This window comes from Somniosus microcephalus, chromosome 30 (genome assembly GCF_052327205.1).
Source record: "Somniosus microcephalus isolate GS21.2 chromosome 30, FLI_Smic_1.0, whole genome shotgun sequence".
NCBI lineage: Eukaryota > Metazoa > Chordata > Chondrichthyes > Squaliformes > Somniosidae > Somniosus > Somniosus microcephalus.
Window position 1 is genome coordinate 4,601,042 of NC_141016.1, and position 20,532 is coordinate 4,621,573.

The window sequence follows — 20,532 nt, forward strand, 5'->3', positions numbered from 1 at the left end:
TTGAGCATCGTGACTAGACACTCTTCCCTCCATCCCACCTCAGCAATATATTCCAGTGGCCCACTGCTCGCTGGGAAAAGTAGAACCGCCCAAAGTCCAGTCTATTCCCACTCTTACACAGTTTAAACTCATGTTTCCTGGTCCTCCCCAATCTGTTAAACTGGAATAATCCATCAACAGGGACACGATCCAGCCCTTTCATTATTTTATGGACCTCTCTCAGGTCACCTCTAAGTCTACGCTGCTCCAAAGTACTTAGAACAAGGTCCTTGAGCCTATCCGAGTAGCTGAGGTTCCTTAAGTTAGGAATCATTCTTGTAGCTCTCCTCTGGATCTTTTCCAGTGCCACTATATCACCCACCATGTAGGGGGGGACAAAACTGGGCATCGTACTCCAGATGTGGTCTGATCAGTGAACTGTACAGTGTCAAAATAGTGTCCTTTGATTTATTCTGAATGGTTCGATTTTAAAATTATCATCGTTCTTTTCAAATCCCTCCATGGCCTCGCCCCTCCCTATCTCTGTAATCTCCTCCAGCCCCCACAACCCCCCCGAGATATCTGCGCTCCTCTAAATCTGGCCTCTTGTGCATCCCTGTTTATAATCGCTCCACCACTGGCGGCCGTGCCTTCAGCTGCCTGGACCCTAAGCTCTGAAATTCCCTCCCTAAACCTCTCCGCCCCTCTACCTCTCTTTCCTCCTTTAAGACGCTCCTTAAAACCTACCTGTTTGACCCTGTCCTAATTTCTCCTTAATAACAACAGAAAATGCTGGAAAAACTCAGCAGGCCAGGCAATATCCGTGGAGAGAGAAATAGAGTCAACGTTTCGGGTCGAAACCCTTCATCAGGACTGAGAGAAAAGGCAGGAAATGAAACAAAAGGCAGTTTGGGGGCTGGGAAATGGGGGAGGGGGTGAAAGAAGAGACATTAAGAGATACTCAAGGCGAGACGAGATGGTAATAGGACAGGTAAAGAAACAGACAATGGCTCCAGATGAAGTGTGAAATGCGCTGGCAGAGTGAGAGACAGCTGCCGTGTGGGAGAGAGAGGAAAAAGGAAAAGGCACAAACCAAAAGTGTGGATAAAAATATAAAAATGTAATAGGGGCCGAGGTTATGATCTGAAATTGTTGAACTCGATATTGAGTCCGGAAGGCTGTAAAGTGCCTAATTGGAAGATGAGGTGCTGTTCCTCGAGTTTACGTTGAGCTTCCGTGGAACAATGCAAGAGGCCGCGGACAGTGAGGTCTGAGTGGGAGTGGAGCGGTGAATTGAAATGACAGGCGACCGGAAGCTCGGGGTCACCCTTACGGACTGAACGGAGGTGTTCCGCAAAGCGGCCACCGAATCTGCGTTTGGTCTCCCCAATGTAGAGGAGACCACATCGTGAGCAGCGCTAATTTCTCCTTATGTGGCTCGGTGTCAAATTTTGTTTGATAACACTCCTGTGAAGCGCCTTGGGACGTTTTACTACGTTAAAGGCGCTATGTTGTTGTTGTATTAATACAACCCACTACCCTGTCAGCTTTAGAAAGAACACCTTCCTCCAAACTCGCCCCTATTACGATAACCGCCCCGAGTTACTTTTTTTCGTTCTTTGCCGACCGTCAGATTGTTGAAGAAATTCTTTGCTGCGGTACCATAAAGACGCACTGAGCCACTTGTTCATTTTCTCCCTTCCCAGTACTGCTGGCGATGGACGGGCTTCAGCTTTGGCTTTGACCTGCTGGTCACATACACGAATCGATTTATCATATTCAAGAGGAACACCCTGAGCCAGCCCTGCAATGGGGCCGTGAGCCTGCTGGCCCGCAGGAACATCGCCTTTAGGTAAGAGTTTTGGTAACTGTGGCGGTTTCTGTATTCGGGACACGTGGCGGGTGTTTGGGGCCTTTCTCTCCTTCAGTTAATCTCCAAGTCTGTTATCGTAGGAAGCACAAAATGCGCGTGCCTTTCGCATGAAATATTAAATATCTGAAGCGATTCAGAGGAAAATTAAATCATATTGAACTTGGGGGAGGAAGAGGAGAATGAATTCCGTGTGAAACCAGTTTGCATGCGCAGTAACTCACTCAAAAATGTTCATTTTCTTTTATTCGTTCATGGGATGTGGGCGTCGCTGGCAAGGCCGGCATTTATTGCCCATCCCTAGTTGCCCTTGAGAAGTTGGTGGTGAACCGCCTTCTTGAACCGCTGCAGTCCGTGTGGTGAAGGTGCTCCCACAGTGCTGTTAGGGAGGGAGTTCCAGGATTTTGACCCAGCGACGATGAAGAATCGGCCGATATAGTTCCAAGTCAGGATGGTGTGTAACTCGGAGGGGAACTTGGAGGTGGTGGTGTTCCCATGCGCCTGCTGCCCTTGTCCGTCTAGGTGGAAGAGGTCACGGGTTTGGGAGGTGCTGCCGAAGAAGCCTTGGCGAGTTGCTGCAGTGCATCTTGTAGATGGTACACACTGCAGCCACAGTGCGCCGGTGGTGGAGGGAGTGAATGTTTAAGGTGGTAGATGGGGTGCCAATCAAGCGGGCTGCTTTGTCCTGGATGGTGTCGAGCTTCTTGAGTGTTGTTGGAGCTGCACTCATCCAGACAAGTGGAGAGTATTCCATCACACTCCTTACTTGTGCCTTGTAGATGGTGGAAAGGCTTTGGGGAGTCAGGAGGAGTCAGAATACCTAGCCTCTGACCTGCTCTTTGTTGTGGAGTATTTTAAACCAACACTCGACACAAGGTTTTAGATCGATAGTCAAGTTGTCTTTATTGCACCGGTGGGGAAACAGTCTGCTCTGTCTTAGCCAGACTTCTCCAAATTGATACAGCAAACACTACATTTTTATACATTACAATAAGCATGGCCACCTCATGTTAAATTCATTCCTGCCTCCTGATTGGATCTTGGCCCACATGCACCTTCATGGATTGGTTACGAATCTTAATATAAACATGTATAATCTGCCTCCTCAATCAATCACTCAAACTGCTGAATGCTAATTAAAAGATACCTTGGAATGTAACCTAGGTAATAAAGTTCTTACGGGCAGTTGAAATGCTGGACATCCTGTCTCCATTTAATTGTTTTATATCTCTCCAAAGGTCAGCTATCTTTGACCGCATCTTTATGGACTATTCAGTGAAACTGCCAGCGATGTCAGTTTAACTCTTTCCCACTGCATCTTGTTGCCACAGTATTTATGTGGCTGGTCCAGTTAAGTTTCTGGTCAATGGTGACCCCCCCAGGATGTTGCTGGTGGGGGATTCTGTTGTATCCGTGTGTTAATGGAGACACGGAATGCAGGAGTTGGTTTAACAGGTGTTTACTGAACAAAGTCTGGAGGTGAACTAAAAGATACAAGACACTATACAGGCTTATATAGCCCGAGTGGCCACTACCGGCATTACAGTACACAGGGGCTCTTAAAGGCACATACACCACAATTCCTCCCCTTTTAGACAACCAGTACATAACATTTTAAGTAATCATTAATTAACATGTTTACAAGAACAATAAGCTACACATTTGCTGCAGTTAATCAATTATAAGTCAGTCTCTCTGGAGGCTTCCTGACTCGGTCCGGATAACGCCTCGGTGGTGTAGTAGTTTTCGGTGGTGTAGTAGGTTCTTTTGGCAAGGTCGATTCGGCTTGAATGCCAGTGTCGGGTTCATCTGGTTCCAGTATCACCGGATCGGAGGTAGATACTATGGGTATCTCTGCTTCATCATTAGGCGTATAGAGTTGTGGTGTAGGTTGTCCCTTTTCGGATGACTCTATGATCTGGTCAGCATGGCGCCTTATTATGCTTTCTCCAATGTCCACGGTATACATCAGCGGTCCTAGTCGTGTGCAAATAGTTCCAGGCTGCCATTTCTCGGTACGGTAGTCCCGGGCCAAAACTTGACCTATCTGGAAGGTTCTAGTTGGCCTTTCATTCATGCCTTGAAATTGCCGGTTCTCTACGTCCCTTCTGATGTTTGGCTTGATGAAATCCAGCTGGCATCTTAGTCTTCTATTGAAAAACATCATGGCGGGAGTTTGGTTTGTAACCACATGTGTTGCATTCCTGTATGTAAACAAGAAGTTATCTACCTTATGCTGTAGATTTATGTCTTCATTACCCATGGCCTTTATGGCCTCCTTGAAGGTCTGGACAAACCTTTCAGCCAATCCATTGGTGGCGGGATGGTATGGGGCGGACGTGTAGTGCTTAACCCCATTGTTTTTTAAGAACTTCCTGAATTCTTCGGACACAAATTGCGGTCCATTGTCAGAACAGATCTGTTCAGGCAGCCCATTCCTGGCAAATATGGTCCTTAATACTGTGATGGTTTTTTCCGTGGTGGTGGAGGACATCTTTATTACCTCCGGCCACTTGGAGTGTGCATCAACCGCGATTAAGAACATTGAGTCCATAAATGGACCAGCAAAGTCGATGTGTACCCTTTGCCATGGAGATGAGGGCCACTCCCATGGATGTAGAGGGGCTTGTGGTGGGGCGTTTTGGACCTTCTGGCATCCTAGACAGCCCTTGGTCATTTCTTCGATGTCTCCATCGATACCTGGCCACCACACAAATGCTCTGGCTAGGTTCTTCATTTTCACTCCACCCAGATGCCCCTCGTGAAGTTCCTTTAGCACTTTATCCTGGAGTTTGGGTGGAATCACCACTCTGGATCCACACATCAATGTTCCTCGGCATACTGACAGCTGTTCTCTTCTTTGCGAGAATGCTGGCAACAGTGGTTCGCCATGTGCTGGCCATCCCTTCACCGTTAAATCGTAGACTCGTGAGAGAGTCGGGTCATTTCTCGTTTCCTTTTCAATGGTAGAATTTGTTACTGGTAGACATTCCACTATGGTTGAGTGGAACATCTCCACTGGGTCAACTGTAGGTGCCTCTTCTACCGTTGGCAACGGTAGACGCGATAAACCGTCAGCATTTCCATGCTGTTTTGATCCTTTGTATTCTATGTCATATTGGTGTGCCCCTAGAAAAAGGGACCACCTCTGTAGCCTTTGCGCTGTCATAATGGGAACACCCTTTTTAGGGTTGAATATAGAGATGAGGGGTTGATGGTCAGTCAACAAGGTAAATTTTTGTCCGTGTAGGTAATGGTTGAATTTCTTCACTCCCCATACCAGGCTGAGTGCTTCCCTGTCGATCTGGGCATAGTTACGCTCAGCTGAGTTCAATGAGCGTGACGCAAAAGCTATCGGCCGCTCCGAGCCATCAGGGAATCTATGCGATAATACCGCTCCTACGCCGTAAGGGGATGCATCGCACGCCAGTCTGATTGGCAGTGATGGGTTGTAATGAGCCAAAACTTCCTTGGACGTGATCAAGCCTTTGCATTTATGGAAGGCACGTTTACAGTCTTCGCTCCATTTCCAATTTACTCCCGTTTGTAGCAGTTCGTTAAGAGGGTGCAGAACAGTTGACAAGTTCGGTAAAAATTTATGATAGTAATTTATCAATCCCAGGAACGACCTTAATTGTGAGACATTTTCAGGTGCAGGGGCTTTTATGACTGCTTCAATTTTTTCAGGTGACTTATGCAACCCTTCTTCGTTAATTATGTGGCCACAATATGATATTTGTTTCTGGAAAAATTCGCACTTGTGGCAATTTGCTCGTAGGCCCCGTTCTCTCAGCCTAGTGAGCACCTGCTCCAAATTGGCAAGGTGCTCGTTGTCGTTTTCTCCTGTTACAAGGATGTCGTCTAGGTAGCATTGAGTCCTCGGAATCCCTTGCAGGACTTGCTCCATAGCTCTTTGCCAGATAGCTGGAGCTGATGCTACTCCGAAAACCAATCGATTGTACTGGTACAGGCCTTTGTGTGTGTTTATCGTGAGATACTTTTTAGAGGCCTCCTCAACCTCCATCTGTAGATATGCCTGTGCCAAGTCAATTTTGGTGAAACGTTTCCCTCCTGATAGTGAGGCGAAAATATCTTCTATCCTCGGAAGAGGATACTGTACCGTGTGAAGGACCGGGTTTACAGTCACCTTGAAGTCCCCACAGATGCGAATTTTTCTCTGTTCTTCAGCTTTATCATTATTCAACGTTTTCTTCATGACCGGGACGATGGGTGTTTCCCACTCGCTCCAATCTATCTTGGATAACACGCCTGCCTTTTCCAAATTCTCCAGCTCTGCCTCGACTGCTGGACGAATTGCGTATGGCACCGGCCTTGCCTTAAAAAACTTGGGAATTGCCGCATCTTCCACTTTTATTGAGGCGGTGACGCCTTTCAAGGTTCCTAGTTCCTGTTGAAACACTTCTTTGGCGCTGGCCAAGATGTCTTTTAATCGTTCAGGTATGACGTCATCATCATTTTTTTTCTTACTGGTCACCGTTAGTGCCTGAATGGAGTGCCAGTCTAAACGTATCTTCCTGATCCATTCACGTCCCAACAGCGGTGGACCACCATCTTGCAGAACGTATAAATACAACTTCTGTATTTCCTTGCTGTTGTATACAACAGGCACCCTTATTTTCCCTCTGGGGTATACTTTCTGCCCCGTATATGTTTTCAAGATAATGGATGTGTCTTTCAAAGGTATATGCGGAAATAGCCGCTCGTAATCCCGTCGACTTATGACGGTCAGAGCTGATCCTGTATCTAGCTCCATTTTAACTGGGGACCCCGCTATCGTGAGGGTAACCCAAATGGTCTGGTAATCTTCTTTGGCAATTACATTATGTAATTTGAGACAGCTTAGTCTCTTGTTTCCGGAGTCGCTATCCCTCTTCTGGTCTTCGGAGCTACTGTCCGTCATCATTTGTACCTTTCTGTACTTTTCCTTATTGATTTTTTTTCTGTCAGTGGATTTTTTGTTTCCAGATCGGCATACACATGCAATGTGTCCCATCTTTCCGCATTGCCTGCATGCTTTGTCCTGGAACCAGCAGTCCCTCTGGTCATGGGTGGATCTGCCGCAGCGATAACATCTCTCGAAACCCTGTGTCATTTCATGGGTGCCGAAGTCCTGTGGCTTTTGCTGTATCTCTGCAGCTCCTCTTGCTGCTGCTTCGTATGATACAGCCACACTGAAAGCCTTGTCCAGTGTTAAATCTTTCTCAGAAAGTAGCCCTTTCTGTGTTCCTTCACTTAGGAGACCGCAGACAAATTTGTCTCGAAGAGAATCTGCCAGTCCTGCCCCGAATTGGCAGTGCTTTGACAGCTTTCTTAATTCGGTGAAGTAATCAGCGTTACTTTCATTCTTGTGCTGATTCCTCCTGAAGAATTTGAATCGTTCCGCTATCAGCAGCGGTGTTGGGTTTAAGTGCTCCTGTAGGGTATCAACAATCTCTTTAAAATTCTTGTCCATCGGTTTGGCTGGAGTGATTAAGTTTCGTAACAGCCCGTATGTCCTTGCGCCCATTAGATTTAGAAGTACCGATGCCTTTTTATCATCCTCTATTTCATTCGCTGTGCAATATACCTCCACTCTTTCCACATATGTAGTCCAATCCTCTACATCACTATCGAAAGCAGTAATATTGCCAGTCTTAGGCATCCTGAAAAAAAAATGGCGCCTCCTGCGCTTTCCTTTCTTCACTGCCGAGAAAAAATGGCGCCTCCCGCGCTTTCCCGCCGCTGCCGCTGCTGACAACGCTGTTCTCCGCGGTTTTTATTTATACAGATATTTTTAATAGTTGGAGACTCGTTCCCGCCGGACTCTCTGGGACTTTTCCCTCCCTCTGCTTGGTCCGAACACCGACCTGCTTTGCAGCGCTGGCCGTCTCCCGAGTGCTCCACCCTCCGTCTCTGTTTGCCTCCGCCTTCGCTGCTCGGCCCCGCTGCAGAGCCAGCCGATCGAGCCCCAGCCCGCCGCCCAGGAAGGATTATTGCAGTACTTGCCACCAGCCTGGCTAGCTGGTGAAACCAGAGTTTTTTCTTTTTTTTTCTTCGACCTTCGTCTGAGGAATCGATCTCCTTGAGGTGCTGCCGAATTGCAGGTAAGTCCGTTTCCAATTCGTCGCCACTGTTGTATCCATGTGTTAATGGAGACACGGAATGCAGGAGTTGGTTTAACAGGTGTTTACTGAACAAAGTCTGGAGGTGAACTAAAAGATACAAGACACTATACAGGCTTATATAGCCCGAGTGGCCACTACCGGCATTACAGTACACAGGGGCTCTTAAAGGCACATACACCACAGATTCGACGATGGTAATCCCGTTGAATGTCAAGGGGGCGGTGGTTAGACGCTCGCTTGTTGGAGATAATCATTGCCTGGCACTTGTGTGGCAATTGGAAGATGAAGTGGCTTCTGTTTGAATAAAATCTATTAATGAGGTTTACTGAGGGCTTGAGGGAGGGAAAGTGGCCATTAACAAAAATGCTCGTGGATTGGCAGCGTGAGAGAGCATCTGGTGGATGGGTACTCAGAACAGGATCATTTGTCTCAAAGTATTCTCAGCTAAAAATAGAATACGGTGCATTAAACTTGTGAAACGTCCTGAATGTGGGCAACCGGAGATGTTGCAAAGGATCCGTTACTGAAACCGCATTGTAAAATAGTCAGCAATTCCAACCTGTTGTCATGGCGTTCTTTTGCTCCTTGCCCCATTTACAAGACGCAGCAACTTTTAGAATTTGCGTTCCTCGCTGACGGTGGGTGATTAACGGTGGGAGAATTCAGATCTGCGCGGCCTCGAGGGGGAGCTGAATTACTGGCGCCAGAACTACTGGAGTCCCCCTTCTCTCTCTCTCTCTCTCTCTCCCTTTCTCCAGCCCTCGCGCGCCGCGTCGCATCTCATAAGTGGAATGCACAAGCGAACATCAGGAAAAAAACTTTCAATACTTGCAAGTCCTCGTCCTGGTGCTTTGTACAGCATGATCATAAGGCAGGCCCTGGGAGGAAGCGCCACCCAAAACTATAAACCATGGACTGGTTCATTCACATAACTGAAAGCAACATTTTCCCACATTTAACAACAACATCGACTTGCATATTACGCCTTTAATTGAAACGTATAAAATTCTAACAGGACTAGACCGACTAGATGCAGGAAGCATGTTCCCGATGGCGGGGGAGTCCAGAACCAGGGGTCACAGTCTAAGGATAAGGGGTAAGCCATTTAGGACTGAGATGGAGGAATTTCTTCACCCAGAGAGTGGTGAACCTGTGGCATTCTCTACCACAGAAGGCAGTTGAGGCCAACTTATTTAAATATATTCAAGAAGGAGTTAGATATATTTCTTAAGGCTAAAGGGATCAAGGGATATGGGGAGAAGGCAGGGACCGGGTACTGAGTTTGGATGATCAGCCAGGATCTCATTGAATGGCGGAGCAGGCTCGAGGGGCCGAATAGCCTACTCCTGCTCCTATCTTCGATGTGTCTATGTTTAACGTAGCAAAACGTCCCAAGCCGCTTAACAAGCGCGTTAGCAATAAAAAAAAATCAACACTGAGCCACAGAAGGAGATATCGGGACAGGTGACCAAAAGCTCGGTCAAAGAGGTCGGTTTTAAGGGGCATCTTAAAAGAGGAGAGAGAGGCGGAGAGGTTTAGGAAGGGAATTCCAGAGCTCGGGGCCCAGGCAGCTGAAGGCACGGCCGCCGATGGTGGAGCGATGGAAATCGGGGATGCACAAGAGGGCAGAATTGGAGGAGCGCAGAGATCTCGAGGGCTTGTAGGAGCTGGAGGAGGTTACGGAGATAGGGAGGGGCGAGGGCCATGGAGGTGTAGTGATTTCGCCAGCAATAACTCGGGGGTCTCGAAGTGAAATTCCCCGTCCTTTCTTGAGAAGTCTTCCAAGTCATTTAGCTCAGTCCTAAAAATGTTTGCACCAAATAATACGATGGCTGCCTAACATGTCAGATACAGGCTCTCCTTGGCCCTTATTTTGATAAATTCTTCCAATTCTGAGACTATAAATGACTTCCACTATCTTACCTGATGTGTATATATAGGAACGTTATAGAGTAGCTGTAATTAAAAAGCCTGATTACATGTGTCTGAAAGAGATGAAGAAGGACGATGCGATTGCACTGTGGAGTAGATATTTAATTATAAAGCACATTCAGATGTAGGTGCAGTAGGAAGTTAGCTTTGTGTGATTCTTCAGAGAGCTTGTGACTCTAATTCCCACAAATCACAGTTAATTTAGGGTAGGAAAGCCCAATGTGTACCAATACGCTGTACCAAATCTACCCAGGGTTGGACAGGTTAGATGCTGAGAGGCTGTTTTCCCCTGGCTGGGGAGTCTAGAACCAGGGCTCACAGTCTCAGGATAAGAGGTCAGCCATTTAGGACTGAGATGAGGAGAAATTTCTTCACTCAGAGGGTGGTGAATCTTTGTAATTCTCTACCCCAGAGGGCTGTGGAGGCTCAGTCGTTGAGTATATTCAAGGCTGAGATCGATAGATTTTTGGACTCAAAGGAAATCGAGGGATGTGGAGATCGGGCAAGAAAGTGGAGTTGCGGTCGAAGATCAGCAATGATCTTACTGAATGGGGGAGCAGGCTCGAAGGGCCGAATGGCCGACTCCTGCTCTTATTTCTTATGTTCAAATACTATCGGAACACAGATTCGCAGGTAGTGATCTCTACATGAAAAAATTCACATACAATTTAGAGGTGCGCACCCCAAGCGCAGATAGTGACTGCCCACTGTCCTGCCAGTAGCACAATGTCACATGGCTCAGGGGTTGCTAAGATGGGATGCAATGAGCGGGGCGACTAAAATCCAGTGAAGGCCGTCTCAAAGACCCGCAGCGTGTAGAAAATAAGTTTCAGTCTCGGCGCTCAACAGCTCAGACTCGACGTCTCTTGCTGGCTCAGCCTTTCCTGGTGTCTTGTAACGTCTACCCAGAGGGCACCTTATTAGAACCTGGTTTCAGCAACTTCATCAAAGGGCTAAAAGAATAATCTGTGCAAAACTGCCTTGAAGTGTTGTTCTGTCACGGGGAGGCAGTCACCGTGTGTGCTCGGAGCCCATGGTGTTTGAGTGGATGATTTAATGGATAATCGTGTAACGCTGCCTGGGTGTCAGTCACAGACACCATGGCGCATCCGCAGAGAAAATGAATTTACAAAACATTCAGCGTGTATTTCTGTACTATTAGTGCTCTACATGATGCCGTCCCCCCTCCTCCTCCTCCTCCCATAGCAGCTACGTGCGTGGGTTAACATCAAGTCGACAGCACCAAGGGCACCACCTTCCGCCCCCCATAAAATCACATTGCCACTGACGACATCAAAATTGCCTTTGCTGAATGTATTTGGAGTATTGAAATCCATGCATTTCTTTTTTTTTAAAAGGCAAATAAAGTTTAAAATTATCATCCTTAATTTTAAATCCCTCACCCCTCCCTGTCTTTTGTGACCTCCTCCGGCCCTACAACCCTCCGCAATCACTACGTTCCCCCAGTTCTGGCCTCTTGCACATCCCCGATTTCATGCACCACCATTGGCGGCCGTGCCTTCAGCTGCCTGGGCCCTAAGCTCTGGAATTCTCTCCCTAAACATCTCCGCTTCTCTGCTTCTCTCTCCTTTAAGACAAATGTGAGAAGTCACACAACACCAGGTTATAGTCCAACAGCTTTATTTGAAATTACAAGCTTTTGGAGCGCTGCTCCTTCGTCAGGTGAAGTGAAGAGATGCATATAGGCACAGCATATATAGTCAGAGAACACTGCCAGATGATTACAGGTAATCTTTCTAACTGCCCTTTATCACACCTTGGCAGAGAGATAATCACAGCAATCAAAGGTGTGAATGGTGTCCAAACAGGTCAGTCAGGAAAACATTACATCAAAGAACAATGAGGTGGGGTCACAAGGTCAAATGTTGCAGATGCTGGGGTCTGTATGAAAAACAAAAAACAATTTAAAAAAAATAAAATTTTGCTGGAAATCATAGCAGGTCTGGCCGCATCTGTGTAGAGAGAACAAGCCAATGACGACTCGAGTCTGGATGACTCTACATCAGGTGGGGTTACATGTAGCGTGACATGAACCCAAGATCCCGGTTGAGGCCGTCCTCATGAGTGCGGAACTTGGCTATCAGTTTCTGCTCGACGATTTTGCGTTGTCGTGTGTCTCGAAGGCCGCCTTGGAGAATGCTTTAAGACGCTCCTTAAAACCTAGCTCTTTGACTCAGCTTTTGGTCACCTGTCCTAATATCTCTTTTTATGTGGCTCGGTGTCAAATTTTATCTGAATACACTCCTGTGCAGCGCCCTGGGACGTTTTACTATGTTAAAGGCGCTATCTGAATGCAGACTGTTGTTGTTGCGAGATAGTGTCCTGGTTACTCGCTGTGAGAGTCAGGGATTGCCGTAGCATTAGCGTCGCAGGATTGAACGGTGATCTGCTCCCGGAGCATAGGAACAGGAGAAGGCCATTCAGTCCCTCGAGCCTGTTCCGCCATTCAGTAAGATCACGGCTGATCTGTATCTTCATCTTGGCTCCAATTCCTTTTACACCCTTGACTACCGATCTCCGATTTAAAATTGTTAACCGTATGTTCTGCTGGCTTCCTCCCAAACGAGAAGTATTTGAATTGTTATTAATCAAGGGCCTCACTGTGTTTGCAATACAGAAAGTGGTGCCCGTCCCGGAGTTGGTATGGAAACTTTGTGATTTATCGCAACGTCTTTACTCCTAATCTGCTGTTTAAGTGGCTTCCAAAAGGGATGCGCTATACCGTAAACAGCAAGTCCACACAAGCAGTGGGTGACTGTTGTCTTCAGTGCAACCTTTATCATAAATGTCACATCGAGATTATTGAACCGGCTGCTTATTGAGGAGAGGGGTGAAGCAGGAGCGTCGAATACTTTAGCACCTGACATTCAGTGATGGTCCCGAGAGTACGTAGGTTGCAGACGCTGGAATGGCGTTGAGTTTACGCTCAAACTTCGCTTTGATAAAATTGCTCTCGTGCCCATATACTCTTTTTTTTCTCCTTTGTGGCGTTTTTCTGGGGGGAGGGAATGAGGGAGTTGAGGGAAGGTTAATGTTCAGGAATGGCATCGTAAATTGATGCTGAATCCCAAGAAACTTGTAAAGTTTTCGAGTGATTAAAATGCTTGCTGGCATTTCGATTATATTTGGCTTCATAATGTGTTGATATCAAACTCACCTGGTCGGCTATTTTAATAAATGCCTATTTCCAAATGGGTTAAAGTCCCCATTAAAATAGTGGTCAAGAGAACTTCAGTGAGTAGAAATTACAGCACAGATGGAGGCCAGTTGGCCCATTGGCGCTATGCTAGCTCCTTAGCCAGAGCGTTACACCCTCACCCCGTTTCCCTGCATCCTTCCATATTTTTCCTTTTCACATTTCCTTTGAAACATTGTTCTCAATAGCCACTCATGCGATGTACTAATAACCTTCTGTGTGAAAACATTGCTTCTGTCCTCTCCTTCATTCTTGATAATCCTCAGTCTATATTCCCCCATCGCCAGGTAATGGAGACAACAATCTTTCACAATTTTCTCTCTTACGACCATAAAAACCTGATCGATTCCCCACTTAACCTTCTCCTTTCCAATGAAAAATGCCCCAATTTTTCGAGCCTTTTTTATGACTATAAACCTTATTTCACACAGCTCTGATATCTTTCCTAGCATGGGATGCCCAGACGTGCATGCAGTATTCCAACAGTAGCCTATACAAATTCAACATCTTCCTTGCTTTTGTTGAATTTATTTGAAAGGCTAAGAGTTCATAAGATAGTATTGCTGTGTAACTTAAGCTTAATAGTGTAATTAATTCTCGGTGTGTAATAAAGATTAAACAAGCTTATTCTCGCCAAGCTGCATTGCAGCTTCATAGAATCCATCAAATGGTCGAGCACAGAAGGAGGCTATTCGGCCCATCGAGTCTGCGCCGGCTCTTTCGAAGAGCAATCCAGTCAGTCCCACTCCCCCGCTCTTTCCCCATATACCTGCAATTTTTTCTCCTTCAAGTATTTATCCAATTCCCTTTTGAAGGCTACTATTGAATCTGTATCCACCACCCTATCAGGCAGTGCGTTCCAAATCCTAACCACTCGCTGCGTAAAAAAGTTTTTCCTCCTGTCGCCTCTGGTTCTTTTGCCAATCACCTTAAATCTGAGCCCTCTGGTTACCGACCCTTCAGCCACTGGAAACATTCAGCTGTACGGTCACTTCACACGTGCAGACAATTACAGTGAAAAACTGTTTACAATATTGTGGGCGCCTTTTGTACAAAGTGAGGAAAAGGAATTGTCTAGTCCTGGTTCCTTACTGACAGCCGAGATTCCCAGCGGGAGCCAGCACTTTACCATAGCAGACGGACAGGGAATCTGCTTCATGGTTTCCCACATGGTGTGATGTCAAGACAGGATAGTTGGAGAAGCCTCCAAGGAGGAAGATACCCAGGGGGAGATTTAAACCAGTGCCACTCTCGTGTGTGTCAAACTGCTGAGCTCAAAGCAGTATCTCTAAAGATGGGCAAACAAGTCATCCACACCCACTCCCCTTTCTGATGGTGACAGTGAGGGAATGAAGGCAACTTCCAAAATGGAGGCAGGCCCAACTGGACAGGAGAGGTTGAGTGAGGTGGTGTTCCTACTCTCTTTGGTCACCGGCTGTTCTTACCGTCCTGACACACAGGAATATGGTGCAGGAGCTTTGCCTTGAGCGCAAAGCATAAATCGACTGGGTGCATGTAGTCGCCTTAAACAAGAGAACTCCTGACTGACTTCCAACACCATCGGCTCTTTTCGCTGGTCCTCCTCTGCTATTCCACTGGTCATGGCGGGGGTGTCGTGCGCCCTGCAGACCGGCCCAGTTCCCAAGTACCGAAGGAGCCTTCCAGTGGTGCAGGGGTTCCCCGGCAGAATAATACTGCAAGGATCCGTCCCTCAGGCACAGCTGCCAGTGCATTCCCTCTGAAACAGCAATTGTAAAATGGAGCGGTGACTCACGCACTAGATTAAGGTGAGTGAAATGAGTCCTTAGGCGTTCCAAACTAGGTTCAGCGAGAGTAAAAGAGTAGTTTTTGGACCGCTGTTGGTGTCTGGTCTTACTCTGTATAAATCCTGTCCGTTGCAGATTAAGACTGGCGTCCTTTGACAGCAATGGGAAAGTGATCTGCAGTCGATCAGCTGGATACCAGGTTCTGTCACTGGAGAAAGACCAGGTATGTTAGAGAAGAAACTGTCTCTCTCGTAAAAAGCAAACATGAATACTGCACTCCCAGTACAAGTCCCTTCTGACTGTTATTAAAAACCCTTTGCTTCATAAAGGAGCAACATGCCAGAGGCAGGCTATGTTAACGCTGGAACTGTTGGCAGTAACTTGCATTATTAACAATCTGCCAAACGAAAGCCCTGAAACTCCTGCGATGTTGTTAGACCCACTGCTCCCTAATTGCTTGAGTAGTCCATGCCCACAGCTCTTAAAGGAAGCGCGATTCCAGCTATATATACTCTAAACAACTTGGTTGATTTGGGTGTCCTCGTGCAAGAAACACAGAAAGCTAGCATGCAGGTACAGCAAGCAGCAAGGAAGGCAAATGGCACGTTGGCCTTTGTTGCAAGGGGGGTTGGAGTATAAGAGTAAGGAAGTCTTGCTACAATTGTACAGGGCCTTGGTGAGAGCACACCTGGAGTACTGGGCACAGCTCTGGTCTCCTTATCTGAGGAAGGATATTCTTGCCTTGGAGGTGGTGCAACGAAGGTTCACTGGATTGATTCCTGGGATGAGAGGGCCGTCCTATGAGGAGAGATTGTGTAGAATGGGCCGATACTCTCTGGAGTTTAGAAGAATGAGAGGTGATCTCATTGAAACATACAAGATTCTGAAGGGGATTGACAGGGTAGATACTGAGAGGTTGTTTCCCCTGGCTGGAGTGTCTAGAACTAGGGGGCATCGTCTCAGGATAAGGGGTCTGCCATTTAAGACTGAGATGAGGAGGAATTTCTTCACTCAGAGGGTGGTGAATCTCTGGAATTCTCTCCCCCAGAGGGCAGTGGATGCTGAGACTTTGAGTATAATCAAGGCTGAGAGCGATAGATTTTTGGACTCATGGGGAATCAAGGGATATGGAGATCGGGCGGGAAAGTAAAGTTGAGGTCGATGATCAGCCATGATCTTATTGAATGGCGGAGCAGGCTCGAGGGGCCGTATGGCACACTCCTGCTCCTAATTCTCCTGTTCTTATGTTCATTTCTTGTCCGGGTAGTCCCCAGTCAATTTTAAACAGCACTGAAGCTGTGAAACATGCTCGAGGCACGGCGATCGGTGTCTTAGTTAAACTGTCTGGATTGCTTATTCCGCTTTCGCAAGGAGTGCGCTCGTGTTCGATGACAGTGCTTTCACCAGAGGCTCACTGAAAGGTATCCAGATGAATCTTGTTTGAGTTTCACGCCAGCAAATTACACTTTAGCCATAAATATTTTGCCCTGGGATTGCACTTGGTACCAGGCGAACCTGAAGCCTAGCAACCGCTTGGCAATTTCAACCTCTGCTTTGACACCCAAGTAGCGAGCTGGCAGTTCTAAATGGGATTATTAGTGCCTGAAAGGAAATTGATTGGATCTTCAAAAGCAGTTACAGCATTGATTGTTCACTTGATAATTTGCTTGATGAGATTTAAAACACTTTAAAGGGAAAGAATTTTGGCAGATGTCTGATTCTGCAACTTGTTTGATCTCTGGATGCAAAAACCAATTAAACATTGCAGATAATATTCCTCGCGAAGATTGAGGCTAGCGGAAGGTAGATTCTGTTGAGAATCGTTTCATTGTTAACTCCTGCACAGAGGCCGAATCGCTCTTCGACATAGTGCCTGCAGGGATAATGATAGATTGCTGGCCAGTGCTCAGCAAACAGCAGACTACCATCCCTTCATCATCATCCCTAACTCATGCATAATGTATTCCATGATGTGCGAGGAGACCTCCCCGCTCTTCGAAATAGTGGCCATGGGATCTTTTACGTCCACCTGAGAGGGTGGACGGGGCCTCGGTATAACGTCTCGTCCGAAAGACGGCACCTCCGACAGTGCAGCACTCCCTCAGTACTGCCCCTCCGACAGTGCGGCGCTCCTTCAGTACTGCCCCTCTGACAGTGCGACGCTCCCTCAGTACTGCCCCTCCGACAGTGCGGCGCTCCCTCAGTACTGCCCCTCTGACAGTGCGACGCTCCCTCAGTACTGACCCTCCGACAGTGCAGCGCTCCCTCAGTACTGACCCTCCGACAGTGCAGCACTCCCTCAGTGCTTCCCCTCCGACAGTGCAGTGCTCCCTCGGTACTGCCCTTCCGACAGTGCGGCGCTCCCTCAGTACTGCCCCTCCGACAGTGCAGCGCTCCCTCAGTACTGCACTGGGAGTGTCAGCCTGGATTTTGTGCTCGAGTCTCTGGAGTGGGGCTTGAACCCACAACCCTGTAACTCAGAGGCGCGAGTGCTGCCCACTGAGCCACGGCTAACACGTTGGGGTGTGGCAAACTGAGGATGATACCAATCGACTGCAACAGGACATAGAAAGACTAGCAGAATGGGCAGACAAGTGGCAGATGGAATTTAATACAGAGAAGTGTGAGTCGATGCATTTTGACAGAAGGAACCAGGAGAGGCAATATACACTTAATGGCACAGTTTTAAAGAGTGTGCAGGGACAGAGGTCCCTGAAGGTGGCAGGACATATTGAGAGAGTGGTTAGCAAAGCATATGGGATCTTGGGCTTCATAAGTAGGGGTATTGAGTACAGAAGTAGAGAAGTTATACTGAACCTTTGTAAAGTGCTGGTTAGGCCACAACTGGAGTATTGCGTCCAGTTCTGGTCACCACACTTTAGGAAGGATGTGATGGACCTTGAGAGGGTGCAGAGGAGATTTACCCGAATGGTTCCGGGGATGGGGGATCGTAGCTACAAGGACAGGTTGGAGAAGCTGGATTTGTTTTCATTTGAGCAAAGGAGGTTGAGGGGTGATTTGATAGAGGTGTACAAGATTATGACGGGTTTGGATAGGCTAGACGGGGAAAGGCTGTTCCCACTAGTTGATGGTTCAAGGACTAGGGGACACAAATTTAAGGTTTTGGGCAAGAGATACAGGGGGGACGTGAGGAAAAACTTTTTATGCAGCGAGTGGTGATGACCTGGAACTCGCTGCCGACGGAAGTGGTGGAAGCGGAGACACTCAATGTTTTCAAGGGGAGACTGGATAGGCACTGGAGGGAAATAAACTTGCAGGGCTACGGGGATAGAGCGGGGGAATGGGACTGACTGGATTGCTCTACAGAGAGCCGGCACGAACTCGATGGGCCGAATGGCCTCCTTCTGTGCCGTTATGACTCTGTGACCTTGAAAAGGCAACTGGCAGGTGCGGTATGTCCACCTACCTACCCCCAGATAATCCATACGATGCTTGTTCGTAGTTCGGCAGTGGGGCAGTTGCCTGTCACAGTAAATGTGCTTATGTACATTCAGCGCTGCTACAGCAGTCCTGGAGAGTAGAGCCTTGCACAAGATTAGGGCTCATGGAAGTAACATGGATTGAGGATTGGTTAACGGACAGGAAACAGAGAGTAGGAATCAACGGGTCATTTTCGGGATGGCAAGGTATAACTAGAGGAGTGCCACAAGGATCAGTGCTTGGGCCTCACTATTCACATACGAACATCCGAATTAGGAGCAGGAGTAGGCCACTCATGGCTGATCTGATGACTCCACATTCCCGCCTACCCCCGATAACCTTTCACCCCCTTGCTTACCAAGAATCTATCTACCTCTGCCTTAAAAATATTCAAAGACTCTGCTTCCACCGCCCTCTGAGGAAGAGAATTCCAAAGACTCACGACCCTCTGTGTCACAATCTATATCAGTGACTTAGATGAGGGGACCGAGTGTAATATATCCAAGTTTTCTGATGATACAAAGCTAGCTGGGGAAGTAAGCTGCGAGGAGGACACAAAGAGGATGCAAAGGGATACAGTTAAGTGATTGGGCATGAAGGTGGCAGATGGAATATAATGTGGGGGAAGTGTAAAATTATCCACTTTGGTAGGAAGAATAGAAAAGCAGAATATTTTTTAAAAGATGAGAGACTAGTTAATAGACTAGAGATGAGGAGAAATCTCTTCACACAGAGGGTGGTGAATCTTTGGAATTCTCTACCCCAGAGGGCTGTGGAGGCTCAGTCATTGAGTATATTGAAGACAGAGATCGAGAGATTTTTGAATATTAAGGTAATCAAGGGATATGGGGATCGGGCAGGAAAGTGGAGTTGAGGTCGAAGATCAGCCATGATTTTATTGAATGGTGGAGCAGGTTCGAGGGGCCGTATGACCGACTCCTGCTCCTATTTCTGAGGTTCTGATGAAAACCACTCAACTGAGCTCCAGACTAGCTGTTTGAGTCCAGGTTCTGAAGATGCCATCTGATGCGAGGCTTTAAAGATGCCGTTGTTAATGTAACTTTGGAAAGTCAGGTGGGGATTGTGCCAAGTGAGATTAGTCACGGTAAGAAATGAATTCTGCAGAAAGAAAAATGTGAACGAGGTAACTTACTTACATAACGGGCCAAAAGACAGTGATTGGAAACTACCCGACAAATTTGTTGGATGGTGAAACAAGGCAAACGGATTCCGGTACTGACTGGTGAAAGCTTGACTGAGAATTTATATCTGGCACTGTGGAGCCATGAGCCTCCAGCTTATAAAACTGTCCCAAATAGGGTTTTCAATCTGCATTCTTAGGGGTTGTCTGATGGGCAGGTCGTACAATCACTGGTAGGTTGATGCACAACAATCCTTTTGAGAAGGGGCTTGACAAGTTCCTGATGGACGATGATATTGGTGTGTATCAGGGAGGGATGGTAGGTAACGTTGACCATGATGCATCGTGGATGACCCTAGTCACCTGGAGATGGTTAAAACCTTACGGAGTTGGGGAGAATTTCCCGGAATACTGAAATTGGCCACAGAATCATTTTGCCTCTGCCGGGAGTCAGCATGACTGGTGTTAGGAAGGGCGCTGCACAAAGTTACACTGGTGAGCATCAGATTCATCCCACCCGCAACCAACTCATCCCAAACTCCAAACCCCAACCCCCAACCCATCCCAAACCCCCAACTCATCCCAAATCCCCAAACCCGCAACCAACTCATCCCAAACCCCAACCCATCCCAAACCCCCAACTCATCCCAAATCCCCAACTCATCCCAAATCCCCAAACCCGCAACCAACTCATCCCAAACCCCAACCATCTCATCCCAAACCCCAACCCATCCCAACCCCAAACTCCTCCCAAACCCCAAACTCCTCCCAAATCCCCAACCCAACCCATCCCAAACCCCAAACTCATCCCAAACCCGCAACCAACTCATCCCAAACCACAACCATCTCATCCCAAACCCCAACCCATCCCAACCCCAAACTCCTCCCAAATCCCCAACCCATCCCAAACCCCAAACTCATCCCAAACCCGCAACCAACTCATCCCAAACCCCAACTCATCCCAAACCCCAAACTCATCCCAAACCCCAAACTCATCCCAAACCCCAACTCATCCCAAACCCCAACCCACCCCAAACCGCAACCCATCCCAAACCCCAACT

General features: G+C 47.4%; 1 protein-coding gene across 2 annotated transcripts in view; it reads left to right on the top strand.

The window, feature by feature from the left end:
- The window catches only part of gmcl1 (germ cell-less, spermatogenesis associated), a 103,844-nt gene that overhangs the window by 80,244 nt on the left and 3,068 nt on the right, over positions 1 to 20,532 (top strand). For both annotated transcript variants that reach the window (XM_085970904.1, XM_085970903.1), the window contains exons 12-13: positions 1,686 to 1,831; positions 15,025 to 15,112. In XM_085970904.1, the coding sequence (XP_085827030.1) occupies positions 1,686 to 1,831; positions 15,025 to 15,112 (234 nt within the window). The remainder of the gene's footprint in view (positions 1 to 1,685; positions 1,832 to 15,024; positions 15,113 to 20,532) is intronic.